The following is a 25,474-nucleotide window of genomic DNA, read 5'->3' on the forward strand; positions in this document are numbered from 1 at the left end:
GTTTGCTAAGTGGGAGAATCCGCAGCGAGAGTCGTCTCGTTAATACTTGTGAAAGCACCCTTGTGGTTAGACTGTTCTAGTTATCTAACTTCATTGATATTTCAATCGGTTTGGTTGGTTTTGTCCGCCCCGTCAAATAACATATGTCAGTCAACTAACTGACCCATGTCTGCATCGAGACATCTGATGCCTCACCAGCTAGAACTATCTTGCTAAATAGTGGGAGAATCTTCGACGAATCGTCTTGTCAGTGCTTGTGAAAGCACACTTGTGGTTAGACCATCCTGGTCATACAACCGCGTTGATATTCTCAATTGCATCGGTTGATTAAATCTGCCAAGTCAAGTAACATGTATCGGTTTTACCACCGATCCATGTTTTGTTGAAATACTTTGATGTCCAATTGTTTTGATGCTCGATAGGGTTACTTCAGTCAATCCAGACCAATACCCTTTAAAAGAGAAGTCGATCGTTGTGTCTGCCATGTCGAGTTGCATGTTGCATCAACTTTTATAGCTGATCCATGTTTTGTCAGAATGCCTTGATGTCTGGCATTGTTCCTATGCTTGTGAGGGTTACCTCGATCAATCAAGCTCGATATCCTTTAAAAGAGAAGCATCTCTCCATGCAGGATCGCCGAGTGTCCGGTACTTTGAGCATGACACATCAGGCTATCGCGACGTACGATTGCTCATTTGATATATGGTCAAGATACATACCTCACGTGTCTTATGATATATCCGAGCAGGATACATCTCCTATTTTGATTGATGCATAGTCAGAATACATACCTCCTAGACTATTTGATAGGGATACATACCTCCCTCGTCACCTGATACTCTGGTTAATGGAACTATCGTTTTCACTTGTCTAACCCTTGACGGTAACACCTCGTTCCGAGGCACGTCGGGTTTTGCAGTCATCTGGCCTAGAAACCTCTCAAAACATACAACTCTTCAGACGATTCTTCTATGAGAGCATTTTCAGTTTTTTAGCCACATACTTCGATGTCATATGACATTATAGTTAGCTTTGTTATGAGAACATCTTGTCTTCAGATGTTTTGGTTTTATAGTCATATACTTCGATGTTACTCAAGCCATATGACCTCTCCGTCAGCTCTACTATGAGGATTCGTCTTTGGACGTTTTCGACTTTATAGCTGCATACTTCGATGTTGTCAGAGCCATATGACATTATAGTCGGCTTTGTTATGAACACAACTCGTCTTTTAATGCTTCAGCTTCGTAACCGCTTGTTGCGACACTTCTCAAGTTATATGACGCTTTAGTCAGCTCTCTCATGAGAATACGTTGTTGTATTCAGCTTGTTAGTCATTTGATTATGAAATCACTCAAAGCATATGCCCCTTTGGGCCGGTTCTACTTTTGAGAGTATCTTGTCCTCATACATTTCTGACCACCTAGCCAATTAGGGTGAGTGCCTCCAGAACCATATGAAACACATGATTTTATAGACGGTTCGATAGTAAGAGTATCTCAACTGGTTGGCAAGCTACCGCCTTGATCAAGATATTTTGTGCTTTATAGCCTCCTGACTATGGTGATGAGTGCTTCTTCTCCATGGAAGTCAATCTGACTCATAATCGAGTTCCTTTCGAGAGAGCATAATATGAGACTTGCGGTCACACCAGATGATCGAGCCTCCTACTTTTGTCGTTACGACTGAGGTCAGGTAAATTTTGGGTTCCCGCCTCAATCATTTTGAATATGGTCAAATAGAGGGTAGTTATTTCTTGCGACTGGAGGTGACTTTTTAGTCAAAAATAATTAAAGATCCGGGTTACACGAGATGATCGGGTCTTTTTAACTGTCCACACTGTTGAGTCACTGAACAGTTGCCACTTCGATTAGAATGTTTTGAGCTTTACGACAACCTGAAGATTGTGATGGGTGTCACACTCTGCGTGAACTTTCTATTAAGTTCTTCGTGCAATAGCACAACAAGAGATCTGGGTCACACAGCCAATTGTCACTTTTCAATCAAGGTACCTTGAGCTATATAGCTGCCAGATTGAAGTGATGGATGCTTCATTTTAAGGGGATCAGTCAAACTCGCAATGGGGTCCCTTTCAGGAGAAACATAATAGGAGATTTGGGGTCACATGAGATTATCGAGTTTTCTCCTTTACTGTTACGACTGAAATCAGGTAGAGGTTTTCGTCATTCTGTCATTTCAAAAGATAGGACAGACAGATTGATCTACCGTTACGAATGAGGTCAAGCAAGACTTTCCTCAACCACGTCTAGAAAATCTAGACTGGTTGACGGGTCTCCCTGACCCTCCTAACTCTACCTTTTACGATTACTCTACCCTTTCGTTTGTTGAGTCCCTTTGAGCTATATCGCTCCTTTGACGTAGTTGGTATATCTTGATGGCCCAATGCCTATAAGTTGTCGCCTATTTGGGATACGACGATTTGTCATATGCCCTTATGGTTCAAACGTGCTTTGACGTATAGGGAAATCTCTATCAAGATGATTTTAGTTCTTTTGTGGGCTCCGTGTGCCGATGAGCCGCTATTAATTTGAGATGTGAGAGATTTACTTTCCGTTTAATGGCTTAACGAGAGCTTTAAAGCATCGTGATGTTCCCACACGGAATAACCTTCATTTGATGATCTATTTCCCCGGGTCTATGATAATATAAAGTGAACCCCTTTTATCGAGAATATTCTTAGGCATCCCCCAAAATATAATTATCTAGAGGGAGACGTTCCTCTGGGAGACTCTTGACCCAGAACAAAAATGTTCTTTTTAGTTCTCTGGTTACGGGTGGCTTATGTATGGATTCTCTTCGTAAATACCGTGTTTCGAGGAATTTAGATCTGATCTTGTTTAGACGTATACTCTCGACACATCACACGAAAATTGTTCATACATAAGCCTTCCGTCTCTTTACTTTTTATTTGTTTGTCTATTTGTATCTTTTCTACTTGATTACTCTCCTTTTTCAATCATTTATATGAATTGGGGGAAGATTTATTCGAACAAAGGAATAATATGACGATATATAAATAGACAAGCTGACGACTCTAAGTGCTAAAAAGAACCAAGAAAAACAACAACAAAAGATGATCTTCTCAAATTCAAGATGAGCCTTTAAGAAACTTCAATATTAATTATCAAAACTTTTACAAAAACAATACGAAAGTACACCCAATAATTAAACAATTTGCCAGTACTACTTGAAAAGGAACCAATCTGAATCAACTTTTCTTAAGAAAATAAAATACCCATTTCAACTAGAACTCAAGTCACAAATAGTCTTGGTAAACTTTTAATAGCAAAATCCACTTGTGGAGAGTACCAAAAAATAAAAAAAATAAAAAAGAGCTAACCGACTATAAAGTTGATTAGTTTAAATAATGAACGTGAAGCCGAAGAAAACAATTCAAACCAAAGTTATAGATGGTCTCGCAAAAGAGTAGAAGGGTAAAATATCGTCTAAGCATATGTCTAATGAAACCATTCACACAAAGGATTTATATGAGAAATCTTAAGTTTATTTTCAGAAATCATTTGATAAGCACATAGAGTAGGGGTCGAGTAGCGGGGGTCGAGTAGCACAAGAAGTGTAATCATCAAAAAAATAAAAATAGGATATGAATCTGTAAATAATTTTAATACTAGTACGAAAACAACGAAACTTTTTTGCCAATGAAAAAAAAAAACGGAGCTATAAACTCAAAAACCTTAACTTTGGAGTAAATAAGAATAGATTTACTATGAGAAGATGGCAACCAACTTGTGCCAAAATGAATCAAATCATTCTGAAAGGATAAAGAAAAATAAGTGTAAAAAGGTGGAGAATTCTTCTCACCAACTAATTCAACAAAAGAACAATGTGTGCACACACATGCAGCAATATTTGTTGCATTCAAAGCTTGGGGAGGAACTGAATGTCGCAACATTGCTTTCCAAAGTAGTGAAGGAGTGTCAACAACACCAATGGAGTGAACTCTTTGCACTATAACTTGATAAATAGGACGTTTAGCTGATGCAAGGGAAGTTGGTGAGAAGATCGAGTAAGGAATGGAGACTTCTGCAATAATTTAGATTACAAGTACTTCTAGAATAATGTTAATAGCATCGAAGTTCCAGGGAATCATCTTGTAACATAACGTGTAAGAAAATGGTTAATAAAATTTTAAAAAATAAATGCATGCAAGATCTTAAGCAGCACAGTTCTTTCCCTTAATATATGCCTTAAATCTTATAAAAAGAGTAGTGTTACTCAAAATTCCCACCGACTTATATATCAAAAATATGTAATGATGTGCAAAAGATAAAAAAAAATTGCAAGCTTTCTCAAAACATAGATCTATTGTGAATGGTTGCATTAGAAAACATAGTAGCTTGACATGAATGCCAAAAACACATAAATATCCAATATTAAACCACGAGACAAAAAAAAAAAAACTAGCTTAGTGCATGCATTTTTGTTACCTCAAGTGAGTCATTACTATCACTCAATTGTTCTTGCACAGAAGTCAATTGTTCCTCCAAACTAGATTGCTTAATCAACTCTGCTATTTTTTTCTCATACATTTGTGTAGTCTCGGCAAGTAACTTCTGAAAAGCTGAGCTCTCAAGTTGGTGCTGCAAATAATCAACACAAAATTTTGATGCCGAATAATATCTAATAAGCAATCTCAGTCAAGAAAACTAGTTTAAATTCATAGTTAAGCACTCGGTGTTGATAAACATTGTCAAGAAAATGGCCAAACGTATGTAGATCTTAGTGGCATGTTAAAAAAAGTATAAGTTAATGAAAGTATCTATAAACCTGGAGAAAATATTAATGAAACTATATTTGGCAATCTGACTGTTACCACAAGATTCTGAAGCACAGATCTTTACAACATTCTTTCAGTAGATATACATTAAAAGTTAAAAAGGTTTACCTTGTCCATCATAGCGAGATTTTTCTCTGCTTCAGCTAAGGATACTTCACACTCTTTCAAACGATTTTCTATGATATCTTTTTCATAATCTCTAAGTTTTTGCTCCCTTTCCATCTGGGATGTGAGAAAATCTACCTGATTCTCAAGCTTTCTGCACAAGCTTTCATAATCAAATTCTTCCTTTAGCTTCAATGTGTTGATAACCTTCATTGCCTGGAAATCAGAAAGCATAAATAAATTGAGCACGAGATTTCAAAATAAAAAACGCTTGTAACTTACATCCCATGTTACCATTGTAACTGTAGTTTTGCAAGCAATCAAAACTAAAAGATTGAAGGTGACTTGGACATCTATTAGAGCAGAATGTGGATCACTTCCTCCCGCGAGAGAAAACTAAAGAAAACGAGAGTATCGGTCCAATTGAATGACCGGTTCAGCTTTTTAGCCCAAGTGGTACAGGGAGGCCTCCTTAGTGCCCTATCTTACTTTATTAAAATAGGGCGACCTCCTTAGGGCCATATTTTACTTTATTAGGGTGGCTTCCTTGGAGCCACATTGTAACTGCAGTTTTGCAAGTAATCAAAACTAAAAGATTGAGGGTGACTTGGACGTCTATTAGAGCAGAATACGGGTCACTTCCTCCCACAAGAGGAAACTCCAGAAAACGAGAGTACCGGTCCGATTGAAGGATCGGTTCAAATTTTTAGCCAACATGGCACACAGCAGGCTCTATTTAACCTTATTCGGCCATTAATTAGGGTTATTTTTGCTTGGAGACATTTATATATGTTGTTGTTGTGATGCTTGGACATTTTACTTTTGTTTTATGCTATTTGGAGACGTTCCCATCTTTCTTGGACCTTTTTCTTCAAGTAGTAAATTTGCATCTTGAAGAGATGGTGGATCCTCCCATCCTTACCTCTCAGTTCACCTCACTTTTTTTAGATCTGACAACTGCCAAACCGCTTCCACCCTTTTCCAAACTCCGACGACCTCACATATTCTCTTCCTTTTGCCAATTTACGCAACTCTCCCCACTAAATCCAATCAAACAATTCATTCTAGAAACTCGAGAACAGGAAATAAATTTTAAGATGAACAATTGTAAACAACATCCATACACATTCTAAAATTTTGCAAGTACACAAGGTCCCCAAGATTACAATAAATACAAAATTAGCAATGAGAATAACCTATCATGCATAAGCAAAACAGTAGAATAAGACACTGGCCTTGTAACAGAAAATACAGAATATTACATGCCGGACATCGAGATTAAAATTTCTAATGCTGGCCAAAAGGAGCGGTTTTATTATCACTGTAAACTTCCTGGCGTAGAATTGCCCAAGAAACTAGATTATGGAGCAATTAAGCTATTGATAAAGGCATTGAGAATAAATGCAATATTATATTTGTTCATTCATAATAAAGGCAGTAAGCAACACTGACCCTCTGTCCAAACATTATTGTGCTTGCTGTTTCTGAATAGTGTTTATTAGATGGCCCAACTGTTATGACAAGAGAGGTCCTCGCATTTCCTGTACAACGGCAGAAGCAGAAAAAAAAGATTATAAATCACACAGAAAAAAGTGAAACGTACAGTTGGAGTCAATAAAATCATAATTATAGAAATTATTGTAAGGAAAAAAATTTAATAATGTGATGATATCATAATACGGAAAGATCCACTCAATAACTTGGTGGTGTTCAACTCTTTAGAACGGCAAGAAGAAAAAAGAAACTCAAAAGGATACCAGATAATATAAACTGCAGTAAATTAATGAAGATACTAGAGCTAACTGCCCTAAGGTGCTACATTTGCAATATATTACAATAAGACCTGAAAATAAAATAAAAAAATGTAATAAAATAAGAGAGTAAAACCTCCAAATGAGTCACGAAGGAGCCTCGTAAGCTTGGAATCTCTTGTTGGTATATGCGGGCTGTTTTCAGCTAAAGCATTTATGCATTTTCCAAGGGAGGTAAGAGAAAGATTAATAAACTTTGCCTCTTCTAGCATGTGACCCTCGCTACCTTCAAAGTGGAAAATATACTACCATAAAATAATGAGAAACAAAATTGGTGAATGAAAATAGCAATTCCGGCATCCAAAATAAAATTATAAAATTTATTTGTAACAGCTTAAGCAAGCCTAATAAAAAACAAATATAATTTAAAAGCCTTACCACTAAGAGCCGAAAAAAATGAAAACAACCTAATAGCCGAGAAAAATGAAAACAACCTAATGCAAAAAATGTATAAATTATGAATCAATCACATTATACTCCCTATCTAAAATGTATAAATTATAAATCAATGAAAAGCAAATTGCAGTTTTTCCCTTGGCCGCTGCCATTTGCAGGTAGTGTAGCTGTTTCAATCTTTCATCTAAAGTCTTTCCTTCAGCAAACGTTATATTATTATTCGAAACTTTCCTTAGACTCTTTCCTTATCTGATTGCTATCCTTTTTCCTATGGGTTTTAGTTCATTCTGAAGCTGAAGTCAACTGCTTGGTAGCTGTATTCGGTTTCTAATTCAAATCTTGGCATTCAAGGCACAACGAGACTCGATGAATTTGCTTGAAGGGAGTTTTCAAAGTTGAAGACTTACTGTTCTTGCTGATACTAAGATTGGAAACTAGTTGTGCTTGCCAAAATTAAATTTTAGTGATCTGAAAACTTGCAGTATTAGAATAAAACTTTGAGAATTATAAGAAATTTCTTATTTTGAGCTTCCTTGAACAGTAAAAACGACCCCAAAAGAACATAAAAATAATAATTGAGCAATTTATGGTATAATAAAATTCAGATTTATCTCAACTCTTGTGTGTTGTATGTTGCTGGATGAGAATTTTTTTAGCATTTGCAAGTTTTGACAACAACTTACTACTTCCGTGAAGCCTATAACTTCCAGCTTAGAGATTGTTGTATGTATGTGATTGAGATTCTTTCACAATTTGACATGTATCAATTTCCATTTTTGAGCCAAGAATTTCATTTCTTGGAGAGTTTTACATTTGATCTCTGATTTCCTATAGAATTTCAAAGTTTTGTAACTTCCAAACCATTATTTATCTACAGTACATTTTTTTGTAGCTTCCATTCTTTTTGGGGTATTTGCATACATAACACAAAATTCTTATGTATTTACATATCTAAGACCTAAACTTTCATGTTTAGATCCATTACACAAGTCTTTAACATGACATCAAAAATATCACTTTTATGAAAGATTAGGTGTTAGACGTGTAAGTACATAAGAATTATGTCATTGTGTGGTACGTGTGTAATTTTCCCAATTTTTTCTTTAATTAGGCTGAGAAAATATTATTTATGATATGCTGTATTTCAATGTGCATCTCATCTTAGGTCAGAATTATTAAACCCTAAACTTATGATGGGAATATGAGTATTAAAAGTAATTCACCTTGAGAATATTTTATTACAGTTGTATGTTTCCATAAACGTCCTAGTGAAGAGATGGAATGAATTAATATGCAATCTATTAAAAATGCTATATGAGGCTTTAACTAAATTTTTAAATGTGCATGGTATGTGGGTGATTTTAGGATTACCACACTTGCAATTAAAGTCTCCAAAAAAATCAGTATCAAGATCAGTTAAGGAAAAACAAGACTAAATAAGCAATGAAATAAATCAAAATAAAGATCTGACGGAGAAACTATCTTCCAGCCTCAAAACTATCATACATACCGTGACAAAAAGAACTTGTGTAACTAAATCTGGACCTACTGAAAAAGCTTTAGTATATGAGTACTATTTTGAAGATTTATTAAATGCAAAAGAAGATATGCAATTATAACATGAATCTCATATGATTATATTCAAAATGAAAAATTACTTGCATTAGAACACTGTATAAACTTGAACCTATATCTAAAAAATAGCTGGAATTTGGGTCATAATTGAATATTAGCATGAGAACACATCTGAACAAGAACGTACGGCATTAAGCCAAAAACCTTAAATGAAAATAACTTCCGAGAGAAATTAAATCTACTTCTAAAAAAGAAGCTCAAAATAATATTTGAACAAGAGCTAGAATTTGAGCTGAAAACTAAAATTGAACCTATCATATTTTAACCTGAACCACAAAGAAAATCAAAAATCTACACGACAATAAAAATCTGAGCTTCTTGCCCAACTTAAATCAATTGCTAAACGTAAAATCGAACGAATAATGCCTAATATAGCAAATGAATGCATAAAGAAAAGTAATAAAGTTTAATATTTAAGCCATTTGGACCAGGTTTCTTTAAAGAGCTTCTCCGTCACTGTAAGCATATCATATGTAGGTGTTTTGCCAATTTTCAATTTTCTTAATCATCTTATCTTCTATACATGCATTATAAACATTATTAATCTCATTAAGGAATGGTTTCAAATTATATTACTTCATTAATTGTCTGTACTATTTGAATGATTTAACTAATTTGCATAAAAAGATTCAAATAAAACTATCAATTATTTATAGCAACTATAAGTATTTTGTTGATTAAACGGGGGACATGTGGATTCAAACCAAATGATAAGGTTACGCATGTCAAAATTTTAAAAGGACTCCTAAAAAGACCACTAAGAAATTAAAAAACTTTATATAAAAGTTATTTACCCCACCGAGCTTTTCATCTAATATTGAGCTTATAATTATTTGGAGGAAAGACAGCCATATTCAAGAGACCAAATTTTTCATGTATCCTAGAATTACGATATATACAGTTTTGAATGAATGATAAAAAGGAAGATGCATATAATGCTAAAGACTGCTTCTGGTACAAATGAATATTCAATGAAATTTATTAAAAATTAATTTTTATTTTAATGATTTAAATTATGCGTGCATTTGTAAATATAGATTACAATAAAAACTCATAAGATGAACAAATAATGCAAGCTTCTAAGCCCCTTTATTTTTCTACATTGTATAGAAACTTTGTAAGGATCCTACTTCCAACCTTTATTTTCCCTTCTTTCACTCCTATTTGATCAAGTCAGATTTTTTCGACTTCCTTTCCAAAAAGTAAAATATCAAGAATATTGTAACCAAACTAATCCAATCGAAAGAGAATTTCAAGTGTTATGAACAATTTATTGCCTGACTGAAAAAGAACTATCCAGAGTGGTCTAAGATTGTGAAGGCCTTCCTAAAAGAGAGTGAATTGCTCCATCATCCTGTAGATCTTTCTCCAGATACGAAAAACCCAAAGTTCACATTTTGAAATGAAAGAGATTCCATGATCATGTCATGGATTATAGAACACCAACATGCTTAAAATCAATGAACCCAACATCTTCCTTATAACTATAAAATAAATCTCAAAAAATTGGATAGATAAGTTCAAAGATCTAAGACATTGCCCTCATTTATGAATCAAGACGAAGCTCTTAACAACTAAACAAGATAATTTTTTTTGTTATTGAATATTTCAAAGCAATGAAGGTGTATATTGTATTAGTTAAAACTTGAAAACCACCAAGATCTCAACAAGAATTGTAGTGATGACGCTAAAATTCCAAAATAATATTTAGAAAGAAAGGTTCTCAATTTCTGGCTGAGCTCATTCTAGAATTCAACCAAGTTCATATTCATATTATAAGCTAAGAAAATAAACCATCTCTAAATAAGATATTCTCACTTTAAAAACCAAAGCAAGAATAAAGATGGCATATAGCACGGCCTGGCGTAGGGCTCAAAATTAACCAAGACAAGAACGAACGGTCGAAAGTTGAAAATCAATTCTCTGCTATTCTATTTTTATTGCTAAAAAATTTAATACTTAAAAAATTAATTAAAAAATCACTAAAGAAAGCTATTCAAATTAACACGATTCCCGCCTCTTATACACATTTGATCATCTTCTATTCATCTTATTCAAAAGCTTAAAACTTAAAAAATATTAAAATAGCAAAATGAGTTATCTAAAGAAAACTCATGAGTGATCACGCTTACAAATTACAATAACTAAAATAAATTAAATCAATATGTATACTGGTCATTTATATCTCTAAGAAATTTATAATATACTAGTTTTTCATATTTTTATAAGAAATTTTATATATGCTAATTCATGTATCAATAATCTTTTCGAAATAAAAATACTTAAGTATTTTACATGTATTTACTTGAAAGTTACTTTTATTTTATACTCTTTACACACATGTCTCTTTTGAAGAACACTTTCAGCAAAATCTATCACACCCTGTTCAATATTATCTCGTTGGCAAAGCAGTTATCGATCTAACCATCACAAATTTTTAGAGAGGAAAGGTGTTTACCTGCCCCTGAGTGATATTATTTTGTCAGCACAATGGTTAGCGATCTAAGCATCATAATTGTTTGGGGTAGCAAGCTCTATCTACTCGTCCATTGTTGATATTATCCCGTCGACACAGCAGTTAGTAGTTTAATTATTATAGTTGTTTGGGGTGATAAGAAGACATCTACACGCGTGGGTACATTGGTGTCCCATGTCTGTACCATTAAGAGGTGAACTCCTCTAAACAAGCACATATAAGCACTCATATATAAACTATTTCATTCTTTATAACATGCATTATTTTGAAACATTTTCATAAATCTACAAATATGCATACTAACTCTGTTGTGCAACTAATCATCATACATATCATGCATATCTCTCATTTTATTCATATCTCTTATATCGTACATATCCTTCATGTCATTCGTATCTCTTATCTCATGCATATATTTCATCTCATGCACATCCTTACTATTGTGCTTATCAAACATATCCATAATGCCTAACAAAATGAATGACCTAACTAAAGTAGAGTATTCAAGGAGTCAAACAAACATTTTGAAAAATATTTTTATATGACAATATTAGTAATAGCCTTCATAAAATTAATTTTTAAATTTTATTATTTAACCTAAATCTTATTAATTTTCCATCTCATTAATCTACTGTCATGGAATTAATGTACTGTAGCAAAGCTTTTTTTTTCCCACTTTTGCACGCATGCAATGGCTGAGATGTTTCTTGGATTCAAAAGGGTGATAGGTTATATTAGCAATTACACATATAATTAATAAAATAATATAACATAGCACTTCTCATCACATTTTTTCTATAATTAATAAAATAATATAACATAGCACTTCTCATTACATTTTTTCTATATCCCATAACCAGTAGGCAGAGAAGGGCTCTAGTAGAGCTTAAAGATGAAAAATATGAAGAGGAAGAAGAAGGGATGCTAAAATTCGAAGATAGAAATCAAGTTTTTTTTTTTTTCCCCTATGCAAATTGAATGTGATCTTGGTTTAAAACGCTTAAAAGCTTGATTAAGGAGAAATTATTTCAAAATAAAAAAATTATATTTCCAGAATAATTCATATAAATTTGTGATGATAAGTTAGAAACTGCCATAAATTGACCACACTGATCTTTTGATACGCAGTGTATTATGAAAGAAGGAAAGACGAAAATACCTAAATATATTCTAAACCCTAGCATTGTGGTGTGATAATCACTAATAAAAGAAGAAGATTATCTTTATTTCCTAAAAGTCCATTGATCTGCTGTGTATGTGAGCAAATTATTCTTCATATTGAGCATGTTATGATGATATTAATAAGTCTATTGCATTTTAGATGATCATTTATTCAAATTAACTTTATAATTTTCTATAGAATTTAAGTTTTAAGATTTTATCTTTATTTTAATACATTGTGATGCACAATTAAGTAACCAGAAATCAATTGTTACATGTCATGCTATACTTCTGGATAAGTATTAATACAGGTTGATTGATAACAGGTATATATCAATATTCAATACCAAAAAAATTTAAATGCTCATGAAAATGAGGTTAAAAAGAAGTCTATGAAAATCATGTCAAGTGAGATCAGTTAGCAAACGATAACAAACATCGCGAAAGAGACAAAACAAAATTTAACAATATGGACCATAACAGGGGCCAAAAGGGATCTCTGACCCTCGATACTAAAAAGTTTGTATGAGACAGTCCAACCTTGAATCAAAAGGTTATTGACAATTTTCATATTGGACTAAGCGCAAGCCTTAGCAATAATAATTATGACTAACAAGCTAGGAGACTGTCAGCTGATAGAATGTAAACCTAAATAACACTTCTAAGAATAAGATCAATATGAATGAGGAAGAAAATAAAAGTAATAAGGATTCATATACTAATCGAATAGCATAGTGCTTTAAATAAATTGGCACTCAAAAGATATAATTCATTTTCATATAGATATTTATGTTTACTGCTCATGTTTATATTACTTACACGTATAACTATCAAAACGTATTACTCATGTAATTATCAAAACATAGTTAAATTTAAACATATTTCACTAAGCTAATTATATTGATGAATATTAATGTACATATTAATTCAAATGATTATCATAGCATATTATTTTCATTCCTTGTATGATTGAACTTTATATCAAAGTTATTTAGCCCACCGAGCTTTTCATTGAATATTGAGCTTATAATTATTTGGAAGGAAAGACAGAGCCATATTCAAGAGACCAAATTTTTCATGTATCCTAGAATTACGATATATACAGTTTTGAATGAATGATAAAAAGGAAGATGCATATAATGCTAAAGACTGCTTCTGGTACAAATGAATATTCAATGAAATTTATTAAAAATTAATTTTTATTTTAATGATTTAAATTATGCGTGCATTTGTAAATATAGATTACAATAAAAACTCATAAGATGAACAAATAATGCAAGCTTCTAAGCCCCCTTATTTTTCTACATTGTATAGAAACTTTGTAAGGATCCTACTTCCAACCTTTATTTTCCCTTCTTTCACTCCTATTTGATCAAGTCAGATTTTTTCGACTTCCTTTCCAAAAAGTAAAATATCAAGAATATTGTAACCAAACTAATCCAATCGAAAGAGAATTTCAAGTGTTATGAACAATTTATTGCCTGACTGAAAAAGAACTATCCAGAGTGGTCTAAGATTGTGAAGGCCTTCCTAAAAGAGAGTGAATTGCTCCATCATCCTGTAGATCTTTCTCCAGATACGAAAAACCCAAAGTTCACATTTTGAAATGAAAGAGATTCCATGATCATGTCATGGATTATAGAACACCAACATGCTTAAAATCAATGAACCCAACATCTTCCTTATAACTATAAAACAAATCTCAAAAAATAGGATAGATAAGTTCAAAGATCTAAGACATTGCCCTCATTTATGAATCAAGACGAAGCTCTTAACAACTAAACAAGATAATTTTTTTTGTTATTGAATATTTCAAAGCAATGAAGGTGTATATTGTATTAGTTAAAACTTGAAAACCACCAAGATCTCAACAAGAATTGTAGTGATGACGCTAAAATTCTAAAATAATATTTAGAAAGAAAGGTTCTCAATTTCTGGTTGAGCTCATTCTAGAATTCAACCAAGTTCATATTCATATCATAAGCTAAGAAAATAAACCATCTCTAAATAAGATATTCTCGCTTTAAAAACCAAAGCAAGAATAAAGATGGCATATATCACGACTTGGCCCTGGGCTAAAAATTAACCAAGACAGGAACGAACGATCGAAAGTTGAAAATTAATTCTCTGTTATTCTATTTTTATTGCTAAACAATTTAATATTTAAAAAATTAATGAAAGAATCACTAAAGAAAGCTATTGAAATTAACACTGTTCTCGCCTCTTATACACATTTGATCATCTTCTATTCATCTTATTCAAAAGCTTAACACTTAAAAAATATTAAAATAACAAAATGAGTTATCTAAAAAAACTTATGAGTAATCACGCTTATAAATTACAATAACTAAAATAAATTAAATCAATATGTATACTGGTCATTTATATCTCTAAGAAATTTATAATATACTAGTTTTTCATATTTTTATAAGAAATTTTATATATGCTAATTCATGTATCAATAATCTTTTCGAAATAAAAATACTTGAAGTATTTTATATGTATTTACTTGAAAGTTACTTTTATTTTATACTCTTTACACACATGTCTCTTTTGAAGAACACTTTCAGCAAAATCTATCACACCCTGTTCAATATTATCTCGTTGGCAAAGCAGTTATCGATCTAACCATCACAAATTTTTAGAGAGGAAAGGTGTTTACCTGCCCCTGAGTGATATTATTTTGTCAGCACAATGGTTAGCGATCTAAGCATCATAATTGTTTGGGGTAGCAAGCTCTATCTACTCGTCCATTGTCGATATTATCCCGTCGACACAGCGGTTAGTAGTTTAATTATTATAGTTATTTGGGGTGGTAAGAAGACATCTACACGTGTGGATACATTGGTGTCCCATGTTTGTACCATTAAGAGGTGAACTCCTCTAAACAAGCACATATAAGCACTCATATATAAACTATTTCATTCTTTATAACATGCATTATTTTGAAACATTTTCATAAATCTACAAATATGCATACTAACTCTGTTGTGCAACTAATCATCATACATATCATGCATATCTCTCATTTTATTCATATCTCTTATATCGTACATATCCTTCATGTCATTCGTATCTCTTATCTCATGCATATATTTCATCTCATGCACATCCTTACTATTGTGCTTATCAAACATATCCATAATGCCTAACAAAATGAATGACCTAACTAAAGTAGAGTATTCAAGGAGTCAAACAAACATTTTGAAAAAAGAAAATTATTAAAATTTAAAAATAAAATTACTTACTTTGGTTACCACGCTACATTATTAATCTCTGATAATTAAATAGATGGTTGTGATAGCCTTTATGTTGATATTAATAACCTATAAAGCAAACGATGAAATTTTAAAATTTAAGCAATTTCAATTAATTGAATTATTTTTCTTAGCGTAGAATTAATTTACCGGAATTTACAGAGTCGTCCTACAACTAGCTTTCAAACACTCGACATGAGCTTTTCATCTCAAGTAAACAATCTACAATCTGTGAATATCTTAGAATTTTGGGATATCTTGGCTCATACGGTAATTTAACCAAAAAATATAACTAATTAGCTTAAATGGCTTTCATGACAGCCTGAGATTCTTAGAAACTGCCAAATTCTTTTCCCTCTTCTTCCTATCACCTTATTTCTCTCATATCTTCATTGATTTCTCACTTAAGACCCTTACAGAAGTTCAAAAACCACATTCATCACTTTCAATACAATCTCATCTCCGCCACAAAGACCAGCAACCATAAAGACCAGAAATGAAAAAAAAATGCACGATTCCTGGCAAATCTCTAAATGGAAATGTGAGGAAGAAAAGGAATATATGGAATATTACGAAAATGAGATTCTCACTTACCAATTTCACCCTTAAACCCGAAAACGTAGCCAACGGCTCTCGTTCATGCACACCGCTTTCTCTGTTTGTACTCTGGATCGCGCCTGTGCCAGTGCACAAAGGTAGCTTCACGGGAGACAAAAATCAAGATAGGGAAATGAGAAGTGCGGATGAAACCGAGAGATGGGAGAGGGATCGAAGGCTCTGGAGAGGATTCTCTCATTTGATGCCAACTAAGGGTAAATATCGCATGAGAGTCGGTTGGGAATAGTAAGGGTGCGAGAGAATTAAAAAATTATTAGGTTTAATTAAATTAATTAAGCTTAAAACTTTCAATTTTTATATTTCTCAATCCATTTATAATTTACATATTGTGGGTATCGAATTGATGGTTTTAACACGTAGAATGTTATAAAATTGCTTCTGTTGAAATCTGAGAAATGCAAAATTTGAGATATATTTTAAAGTTCTTAAAGTTTTTACAAGATTTCATAAAACTGGTATTACAGCATACTTAACACACAAAGCTAAAACTTCAGCCAAGACAGCCATAAAAGCTCGAGATAAATAATTAATTACCTTTGGAGCTTCCTAGAAAGAGGAAAAACACCTTTCCCCAAAAGCAGCCTACAATGTAAGCACATCAAAGGAAAATATTGGAAGCTCCATGAAAATCCAAGGACATAGTATAAATGAAAAAAAAAAATCAATCAAAAGGGCAAGCTTTTCTCATTGCAACAAAAGAGCTCAACTCAAAATAATATGACAAGCCAAGAAATTTATCAACATCCAAGAAAAGCCATTTGGTTGCCATTCGGTTCATGCCTCCGAGCTCAAAATGTTACAAAGTCTAACGCTTATGCCTTCAATGTCTCAAATATGTCCACAAAAATCTTACTGTACTTATTGATGATGGTAACTAAATGTAAGGGTATATCCTATCAAATAAAAATATCATATCAATCCTATTCCTACAATCTTTATATCTACGATAAAAAATCAATTCCAAATTCACAATAATAAAAATTAAGAATGATGATTATTAAAAATATTTTAATCAAATTGTATCTCTTCTCCTTAAAAAACAAAAAATAAATAAATTTTACCAACCCTCCTACCCTAACACAAATACAAAATAGAATAATATAAAGGAAATTTGTCATCGCCCAAATGTTACCAGGACTCTTCTTTTCCACAATGTACTCACTCGGAAAGAAACTATACTAACTTTCAAATATTGAACAATTGAGTATCCTCGAGAGTAAATAATTTTAAAAGTTATTGAAAGTATGTTAAAATTTTTCTCACAATATTTTCTCAAAACTTCCTCTAAAAACATTTAGTGGTGGATTATACATTCACATTGATAAACAATAACGTAGAAAGCCTAATTCCAGAGCACGCAAGTGTGTTTGTTTAGAATACCTATCCACTCAAAAAGGGTATAAATACTACGACACCGAACATAAGCCATAATCCTCCCGGATACGCAAAACTAGAATCGACATGGGATCCAGTCTCATGGAGGGCCTCTAGCCAGATTTTCTGGCCTATTTGCTACCTCCAACACTTGTGGGCCCCTTTTTAATATTCATTTGATTAAAATTAGGGTTATTTTTGCTTGGGTACTATTTATATGTTGTTATTTTCTGATTTTGGGATATTTGTTCTGGTTTATATTATTTGGAGACTTCTCTCTGTTTTGTCTTATTTTGAGAGTTTTAGCTTTTTTTTTTTTCAAGTGGTGAATCTGCATCTTGAAGAAAATAGGTGATGGATCATCCCCACCATCTGTCCCTCACTGTTATTTTGTACGCCCCGCTGTTTTTCAGACCAAACACCGCCGAAAAGCTTCAACCCCTTCCAAACTTCGCTAATTTCATCTATTTTCTTCTTCTCATTCTATAGCCTCTTCCTACTAAATCTATCTATAACATCTTCTAATAATCCTAAAATGGTGTTATATTATCGTATCACCTGAAAAAAATTCTTTACTTCAAAAGCTAACATTTCTAAGGATGAATATAATTCATCGCTCAAATTTAACTTGAGAGAAAAAACAACAAAATGGAAATTTTTTTATAAATTAAATATCTTCTCTCAAAACATCTTAACTAATAAAAAAAATTACAAGTTATTCGTATCACTAAACTATTTCATACATATAAAAGAAGGACAAGGCCCATCCAAGTTTCCAACAAGTTCAAGGCTTAAAATTGTCCTCAAGTAAAACCTATAACAATGATAAAGTTGTTACCATAAATTCTCCTTTATACCACATAATCCAGCGCGCATTCTTTCCAAAATTTTCTTCTACACATAATTACCTTCTTTACAAATATGAGTTCCAGCGTCATTACAAATCACAAACTCTATAAGAGACCTCAGACAGCAAAAATTTAAAAAAAAAATGCCATGAGTGAAGAGTTAATTGTCCCGGAAAAATGTCACGCCTAGGGGAAGGTTGAACTACCAAAAAAAAACTGCAGAATGCAAGTATGTTCTCTCATTAAAATACAAAACAAACAGAAACTTATACAGTGAGACAAGTAGAAGAATATACTCAATTTTATGGGAAAAACTACCAAAGATATTGTTATTGTTGCCAAAATGAATATATAAATCACATCCTAATCTCTCAAGTTGCTAACCTTGATTAGTGCATGCAATAATATGATATGAAAATATCCTTTACACATAAGGATCTCAAAGAAAATTATATAGATTCTCCGCTAGAATTAAATGTTCCCACAAAAAATAAAGCATTCAGATTAAAAATATATGTATGATTATAAAAAATCTCAAAAGGGTATAAAAGAAATTTATAATGATGCTCCACTAGAACTTAGCAACTCCAATAAAATGAGGTATGTAGATTATAAAAAATAATATATAATCTTAAACAATCTACAAAAACATGGTTTATCAAATTTATAAAAATCATGTATGAAATGAGATATAAACAGAGTTCAAGGAGATCACACACCCTTAATAAAATATTCCATGAAGGAATTATTTCAATCATAGTGTAGGTAGTTTACATAACTATTGCATGCGATAAAAATTAAAAAAGAGAATTACTCGATAAAAACTCCAAACAAATTTGAAATCAAACAACACTGCAAGTTCAAATGCTTTTTGAGTATAAAGTCGCTCGCTCAGATAAATATTTCGATCACTCAAAAAAAAAGATGATATAGATCTTTTCAAAGAAATAAAAATGACTGATTACAAGCCATGTAAAATTCCAACGAAAGAATGGAAGCCGACATTAGACAATACCAGAGATTAGTTGAACATTTATTCTACCTATGCTACACCAGTCCTTACATCGCTTTTGCAGTAAATCATATAAGTAAATTATGCATAACCCAAAAAAAATCACGTTCAAGCCATTTGCAAAGTTCTAGTGTACCTAAAATCAAATTTCTTAAAAAAGGATTCTTCATATAAACATAGAACTATACAAAATAAAAGTTATACTAATGGCAATTACACGAACACTGGCAAATAGGAGATAAACTTCAAAATATTGCACACTATTGGGAGGAAATCTAGTAAATTGGAGAATAAAGAAACAACACGATGCCTTTAGAACAAACATAAACTCTAAATTCAAAGCAATCACTCAAGGCATACAAGAGCTTCATAAATTAAAATAATACTAGAATATTTAAAGATCGAACAGAATAAACCTACAAGGCTATATTGTGAAAAAAAATATATTTGTCATCAATATTACCTAGAATCTAGTACTATACGATCAAACCAAATATATAAAAGTAGATAAGCCTTTCTTAAGACTAAAAACTGGACAATGAATAGATTTGTACTCCTTATATTTCTATACAATCAACTTACCAACGTATTTGCAAAAAAGCTTTGCAGTCTTGCATTCAAAAATATTTTATGCAATCTTGGAATGATAAATCTTTAGCACCAACTTTGAGGAGTAATATTTAGATTACAAATAAATTATGCATGTAAATGCTATTACCATCAATTTATGTCAGCATAAATCCACAATATTTCTTCACTTCCTGTCTAGCAAAATCAGCATACGCATAATGAATTTACTAATTTCTCCTTGGTTTAGTATTGCATTAATATATATATAGAGAAAACCAGATTGGAAGGTCTGCACCCTCCGATTCGTGATTTGGAATTATGTATAAATACCCATGGGGTGAATAAATAATGCAAGCTTTCAAGCCAGATCTATATTTCGACAGATGCAACAAAGTTGATGCTTGAAAGCAAGAAATTATCTTAGAAACATTAGAGAAAAAATAAAATCAAATCAATGCAAGAATTCATAATTTAAGAAATTGTTCCTCACTGTAGCTTTAAGATTCTTTTAAACCTTATAAAGCGAAGAATAAAATATTGTGATTAAGCTAAAATAAAAACTATAAACAAAAATTAAACAGAAAGGGAGAAGGGCAAATTTCTTAGCCAGACCAGATTTATCAATTCTTTCTGATCCAGCAAGATCAACAAGTAGCAACTTGCTTTTCAGTATAGTTGGCAACTTGGATGAAGAAGACATATCACGTGAAGATGAGCCATTTCCTTCCTGCCCTCTAGAAGATCTCTGTACATAAACCTACACCAAGAAATATGTTTAAACTCCAAATACTAGCTCAAAGTTTAGATAACTAATTGATGGGCACATAATCTGCAAATATACAAAAATTTTATAGTAAATGACAAACAGACTTTATGCGCTAACCATCAGAATAGCGTGGCTTCGAGAAGATTCAGTATTCAACTTAGTATTAGCCACAAGACGATTTCCTTCCCCAATCTGTAGCAGCTCCAGAAAATGTTGAATATCCATTATTTGAAAAATAGCAGCACCAGGCAAAGACACTTCACCTGACTTAGGATCTTCAGAAATGGATATGTTGATTTTTGCAGGAGCCAGCAGATCATGAATTGATTCTAAATACAACTGAACCAGCAATTGTAAATTTTAACCAAAGTCTCACAGTGCATAAAAAAATACAAATATAAACAATATTAAGATAAAAAAGTCAATTGACTCAATAAAATAAAATCTAAGGAACTCAATAAATTCATTTATTCCAATGGTTGAATCTCCAAATAAAGAATTTAAATCCCATTTATACTCTAGTACTAAAAAGTCACTTAGGATTTCACAGAAATAAAATATAAGCATTTGATAAATTCATTGATTTAGATATTAAATTGCCATCTATTCAGTCTAAATCACATTTCCCTTAACTCAATCAAGTAAATAAATAAGAATAGTGGCTAATTAGCTACAATTCTTTCATAATTATTTTCATTGAATTACTATAACGGTGCATCATTTATGCTTGTTGTTCCATGAAAGATAAGATAATTATAGCAATAAAAAAGAGAGTTGCGTATTAAAATCAAAACTTCTCTCCAAATACCAAGCACTTTTGAATATACTACTAATACACTTGAGAAAAATTAAACAAATGATTCAAGCTAAACTCCTTTTATAGAAAATATTATGCAAATAATGCCGTAGTTAACCAAACAACAGTGGAAAAACAGATATTATTGTTGGATACAAATAGGGAGATAAAACAAAACAATGTAGAAGTCTGAAATTGCAACACACAACAAATACTAACACTAGGGTTAAAACTAGAGTGCAAGTGGTGTCGGCTAGGGATTTGGACCTCCGGAGGGGAGCAAAATGGGTGGTTAGTGGCTAGATGGTGGAGCAGCAGCAACGGAATGATGACAATAGCAAAGAGGGAGGTGAGAAACTGCAAGGACAGCAAAAGGGCTGGTCAACCTTGGCGGCGGCGGCAAGGCTTTGGGGTGGGAGTGGCAAGAACGGCAGAGGTTGGTTGTCTCAAGACGCTAGAAGGAGGGAGATGGCTGGGAAGGCTGGAAACTACAGAGAAAACACTATCGCTTTGTTGTTCTGGGTAGCAGCAGCGGCAAGGGAGGGCGACGGGGATCGATGCGGGGACGAAGGGGAAGAGTGAAGAAAGGAAAAACCCACCTCGAGAGCAAGATACAGTCGGAGCACTACTCAGAATTTAGGGATACAGTTCTAGAAGAAAAGAGGAGTGGTCGGCTGCTACCGATACAAAACACAGCAAAAACCGAAACCTAACACGACAAAAGCAAAATATATAAGCCCTAGATAACTATGAGGGGTCCCACTTCGATTGGTAGTGGTTCGCTAGCTTAAAGGGTCGACTAGCTCCCCAGAAGCCTGGACCGGTTCAGTTTAGATATGCACAGGCGCGCCCCACGCCCCAACAATCTTCTGAATCATTCTCCCGAGGTTGAGGAAACTTCAACCTCAATATCAAAGTTTCTATCTCCTCATAGTATAGAGTCAGTTTGGCCATGTTGAAGAAGACAGAAATACTGTAATCTCCCGGTAAGTCAATTTTGTAGGCATTGTGATGCTAAAGTTTAACCAAACAATAATAAGAAAACCAAATATTATTGTTGAATTCAAATAGAGAGGTACAACCAAACAAACACAAAACTGAAATTAAAATGAACGACACACGACACTAAAACGAGGGTGAATCCAAGGTGGAAGCTTATTGTTTGAAAGGGGGAAAATAGCAAGCTTATTGTTCTCTGATGGCGGCAGAGAGGGGAAGAGGGTTGCAGCTCGGTGCGCATGGCTGAACAGCGGCGGCAAGGCTAGAAGGAGGCGAAGAAAGGATTGGGGAGAATGTGTTGGGCGGCAACAGAACTGGAAGGAAGTTGGGGAAGGGTTTGGGCCGCTTCAGATGGATGTTATGAAGCACCGACGCCTCCAAAAGAAGTCGTAGGCGTGTCAGACAGGTGTCAGTCACTGACACAGCCCTGACAAGGGCTGATGTAGGGCTGATATGTGTATGAAACTCTATTAATCGTGTTTGAACTCTTTGTTTAATTTCACACCTTTCGGAAACCAGCGACATGGCTTGAGACCGACACAAGAACTTAAATTTGAGACATCGAAGCACAATCTGGAGCGGCAACACAAAAGCAAAGTCGTGGTTTTCTCAAATAGTAGGTCTTATCATCGCCTTGCCACCCTTTTCAACAGCCCTATAGAAACAACCAACAAGCAAGCCGTCGTTGAGCCTCACCGATCAAAGCAAGGAAGTTGTGGAGTAGCCCTAATCGAAGCGAGGGAGACTTCAACCTGATCCAGAGATTCGACGCAAGCTAGGGCATAATCAAGAACTTTGACGTGATCCATAGTACGAAACAATGCTTGATGCAATCTTCGACGCTATCCAGAGTTTCAACATGAGCTAGGGAACGATCCAAAGCTTCGACATGAGCTAGGGAACGATCTAAAGCTTCAATGCGATCCAAAGGACGTCCAACATATGATATGTGCATGTTTAGTGATTAGACCTTTGTCCCTTATTTATTTCGTCAATGCTTTTTTTGGTGGATTTTTTGTTTCAGTGAGCGAAAATTTACGTACATAACACATAATTCTTATGTACTTACCTATCTCACACCAAAACTTTCATATTTACTTGCATATAACTTTAGTTGTACATGAAAAGGTGGATTTGATTAGTAAACAGTGATAATTAGTGGCACTTTTATTGTGATATGAAAGAATTGAGTGGTATGAGGGTAAATATGAAGATTTGGGTTTGAGATATGTCAATAGAGAAGAATTACATCCTATGGATGCCAATGCCCAAAAAATTTGCATTTGATATGCATTTATAACTACTTTTACATTCATTCTTTTCTGAAATTATCTTAAAGATTATATAAAAATATTAAATTTAGATGTTACATATATAAATAAATTAGCATCTCATTTAAGAAAATATCACTAAAATACTTCATGGGTGAAGTGAAATATTCTAGTGATAAGCCTTGCCTGAGATATATGATTTAAAGCTGGTGTCTTTAATTGTAACATAATAATTTTGCTTTTCCTTAAGATTTCTTTCATATAGGATGTTTTTGAGCTCTTTGAAGTCTCTCATGCGCTCACTCTTCTTTCGTAGTTCTTATATAAAAAACTCTTCTAGAAATTGGGTCAATCCTTTTACTATAAATTTTAATTGGGTAATTTCTCTAACTTGAGCAATTACTAAGTTGAACGCAAGCTGCTTACATTAAGCTAAATTGACAACCTAAGAATTGGTCATGACATTCTTCATGGATATTCTCTTCAAATAAGCCCATCTATATGATATATTCTTTTATGTAATATACATATCAATGTTATATGTTTATAATTTCTGCATGTAATTAATAAGATAATGGCTACTACAATTATCTATATCAACCCCATAGAGGACAAGACAATGCTCATACAAATTAGAGAAATTAGGATCAATGAGAGGAGGCAATGTAGAATCTCAGTGTCATTTTTGTCAAAAAAAAGTTCAAGGAACATATTATAGAGTTAGAGCACACTTGCTTTGATAATCTGGAGTTGCTATTTGAGTGTGTCCTAAAGTAACTTTGACACAATTTCAAGAAATGTAGAAGTTGAATAATGATGCAAAGTGAAAAAAAAAAGAATGATGTGCAATTAAGAAGTTTCCACTTCTTCTGGCCAAAGTGGTTATAATCAGTTTTGTAGCTCTCAACCAAGTAGACATTTATTTAGATTAGATGGTTATGATTATGATGATAAATAAGGAAAAATATTAGGCAACAACTACTGAAAGAATATTTAATTTGTAAGGTGGAGATTATTTACATAAAAAAATTACTTGAATAATTTAGTTTGCAAGTTTTTATTTCATTTGGCAAGAAATTCATATTATTTTAGTTTGCTCTCATATGCAGCCAACTACACAATCATTGGATATATTCCTCCAAATTATAATCTTGTAAAAACGATCTTGCTTCAAAAAGAGAGAGCACATGTTGAAAGAATATTTCAGCCTATAAAGAAGACTTGGAATGAGAAAATAGTTAACACAGTTTGCGATGGTTGGACAGATGTGCAAAGAAGACATCTCATTAATTTCATGAACGCCACAGAATCCGGATCAATGTTTTAAAAATTATTATTTGTGAAGGGGCATATAAAGATAAATTTCACATTGTCAATGACATTAAAGAAATAATTGCGAGTGTAGGTTCAGATAGATTGATTCAACTAATCACTGATAATGCACCTGTGAGCAGAGCTGCAGCAGTATTACTTGAGGCTTAATATCCTCATATTTTTTGGACTCCTTATGTTGTTCATACATTGAACTTGGCATTAAAAAATATATGTGCTCCAAAGAAT

General features: G+C 33.1%; 1 protein-coding gene across 1 annotated transcript; it reads right to left on the minus strand.

Moving 5' to 3' along the window:
- Window positions 1-3,912: 3,912 nt before the first annotated feature.
- On the minus strand, window positions 3,913-21,190 carry LOC110038354 (kinesin-like protein KIN-UA). The gene is made up of 8 exons (XM_020743163.1): window positions 21,112-21,190; window positions 20,966-21,040; window positions 20,695-20,839; window positions 6,812-6,961; window positions 6,377-6,465; window positions 4,928-5,140; window positions 4,470-4,622; window positions 3,913-4,017 (listed from the first exon to the last, which is right to left on the minus strand). Exons 1-8 carry the CDS (start codon window positions 21,166-21,168, stop codon window positions 3,991-3,993), a joined length of 909 nt encoding a protein of 302 aa, XP_020598822.1. The 5' UTR covers window positions 21,169-21,190; the 3' UTR covers window positions 3,913-3,990.
- Between the last annotated feature and the right edge of the window lie 4,284 nt (window positions 21,191-25,474).

The sequence above is a fragment of the Phalaenopsis equestris genome, unplaced genomic scaffold, assembly GCF_001263595.1.
Source record: "Phalaenopsis equestris unplaced genomic scaffold, ASM126359v1 Scaffold232642, whole genome shotgun sequence".
Classification (NCBI taxonomy): Eukaryota; Viridiplantae; Streptophyta; class Magnoliopsida; order Asparagales; family Orchidaceae; genus Phalaenopsis; species Phalaenopsis equestris.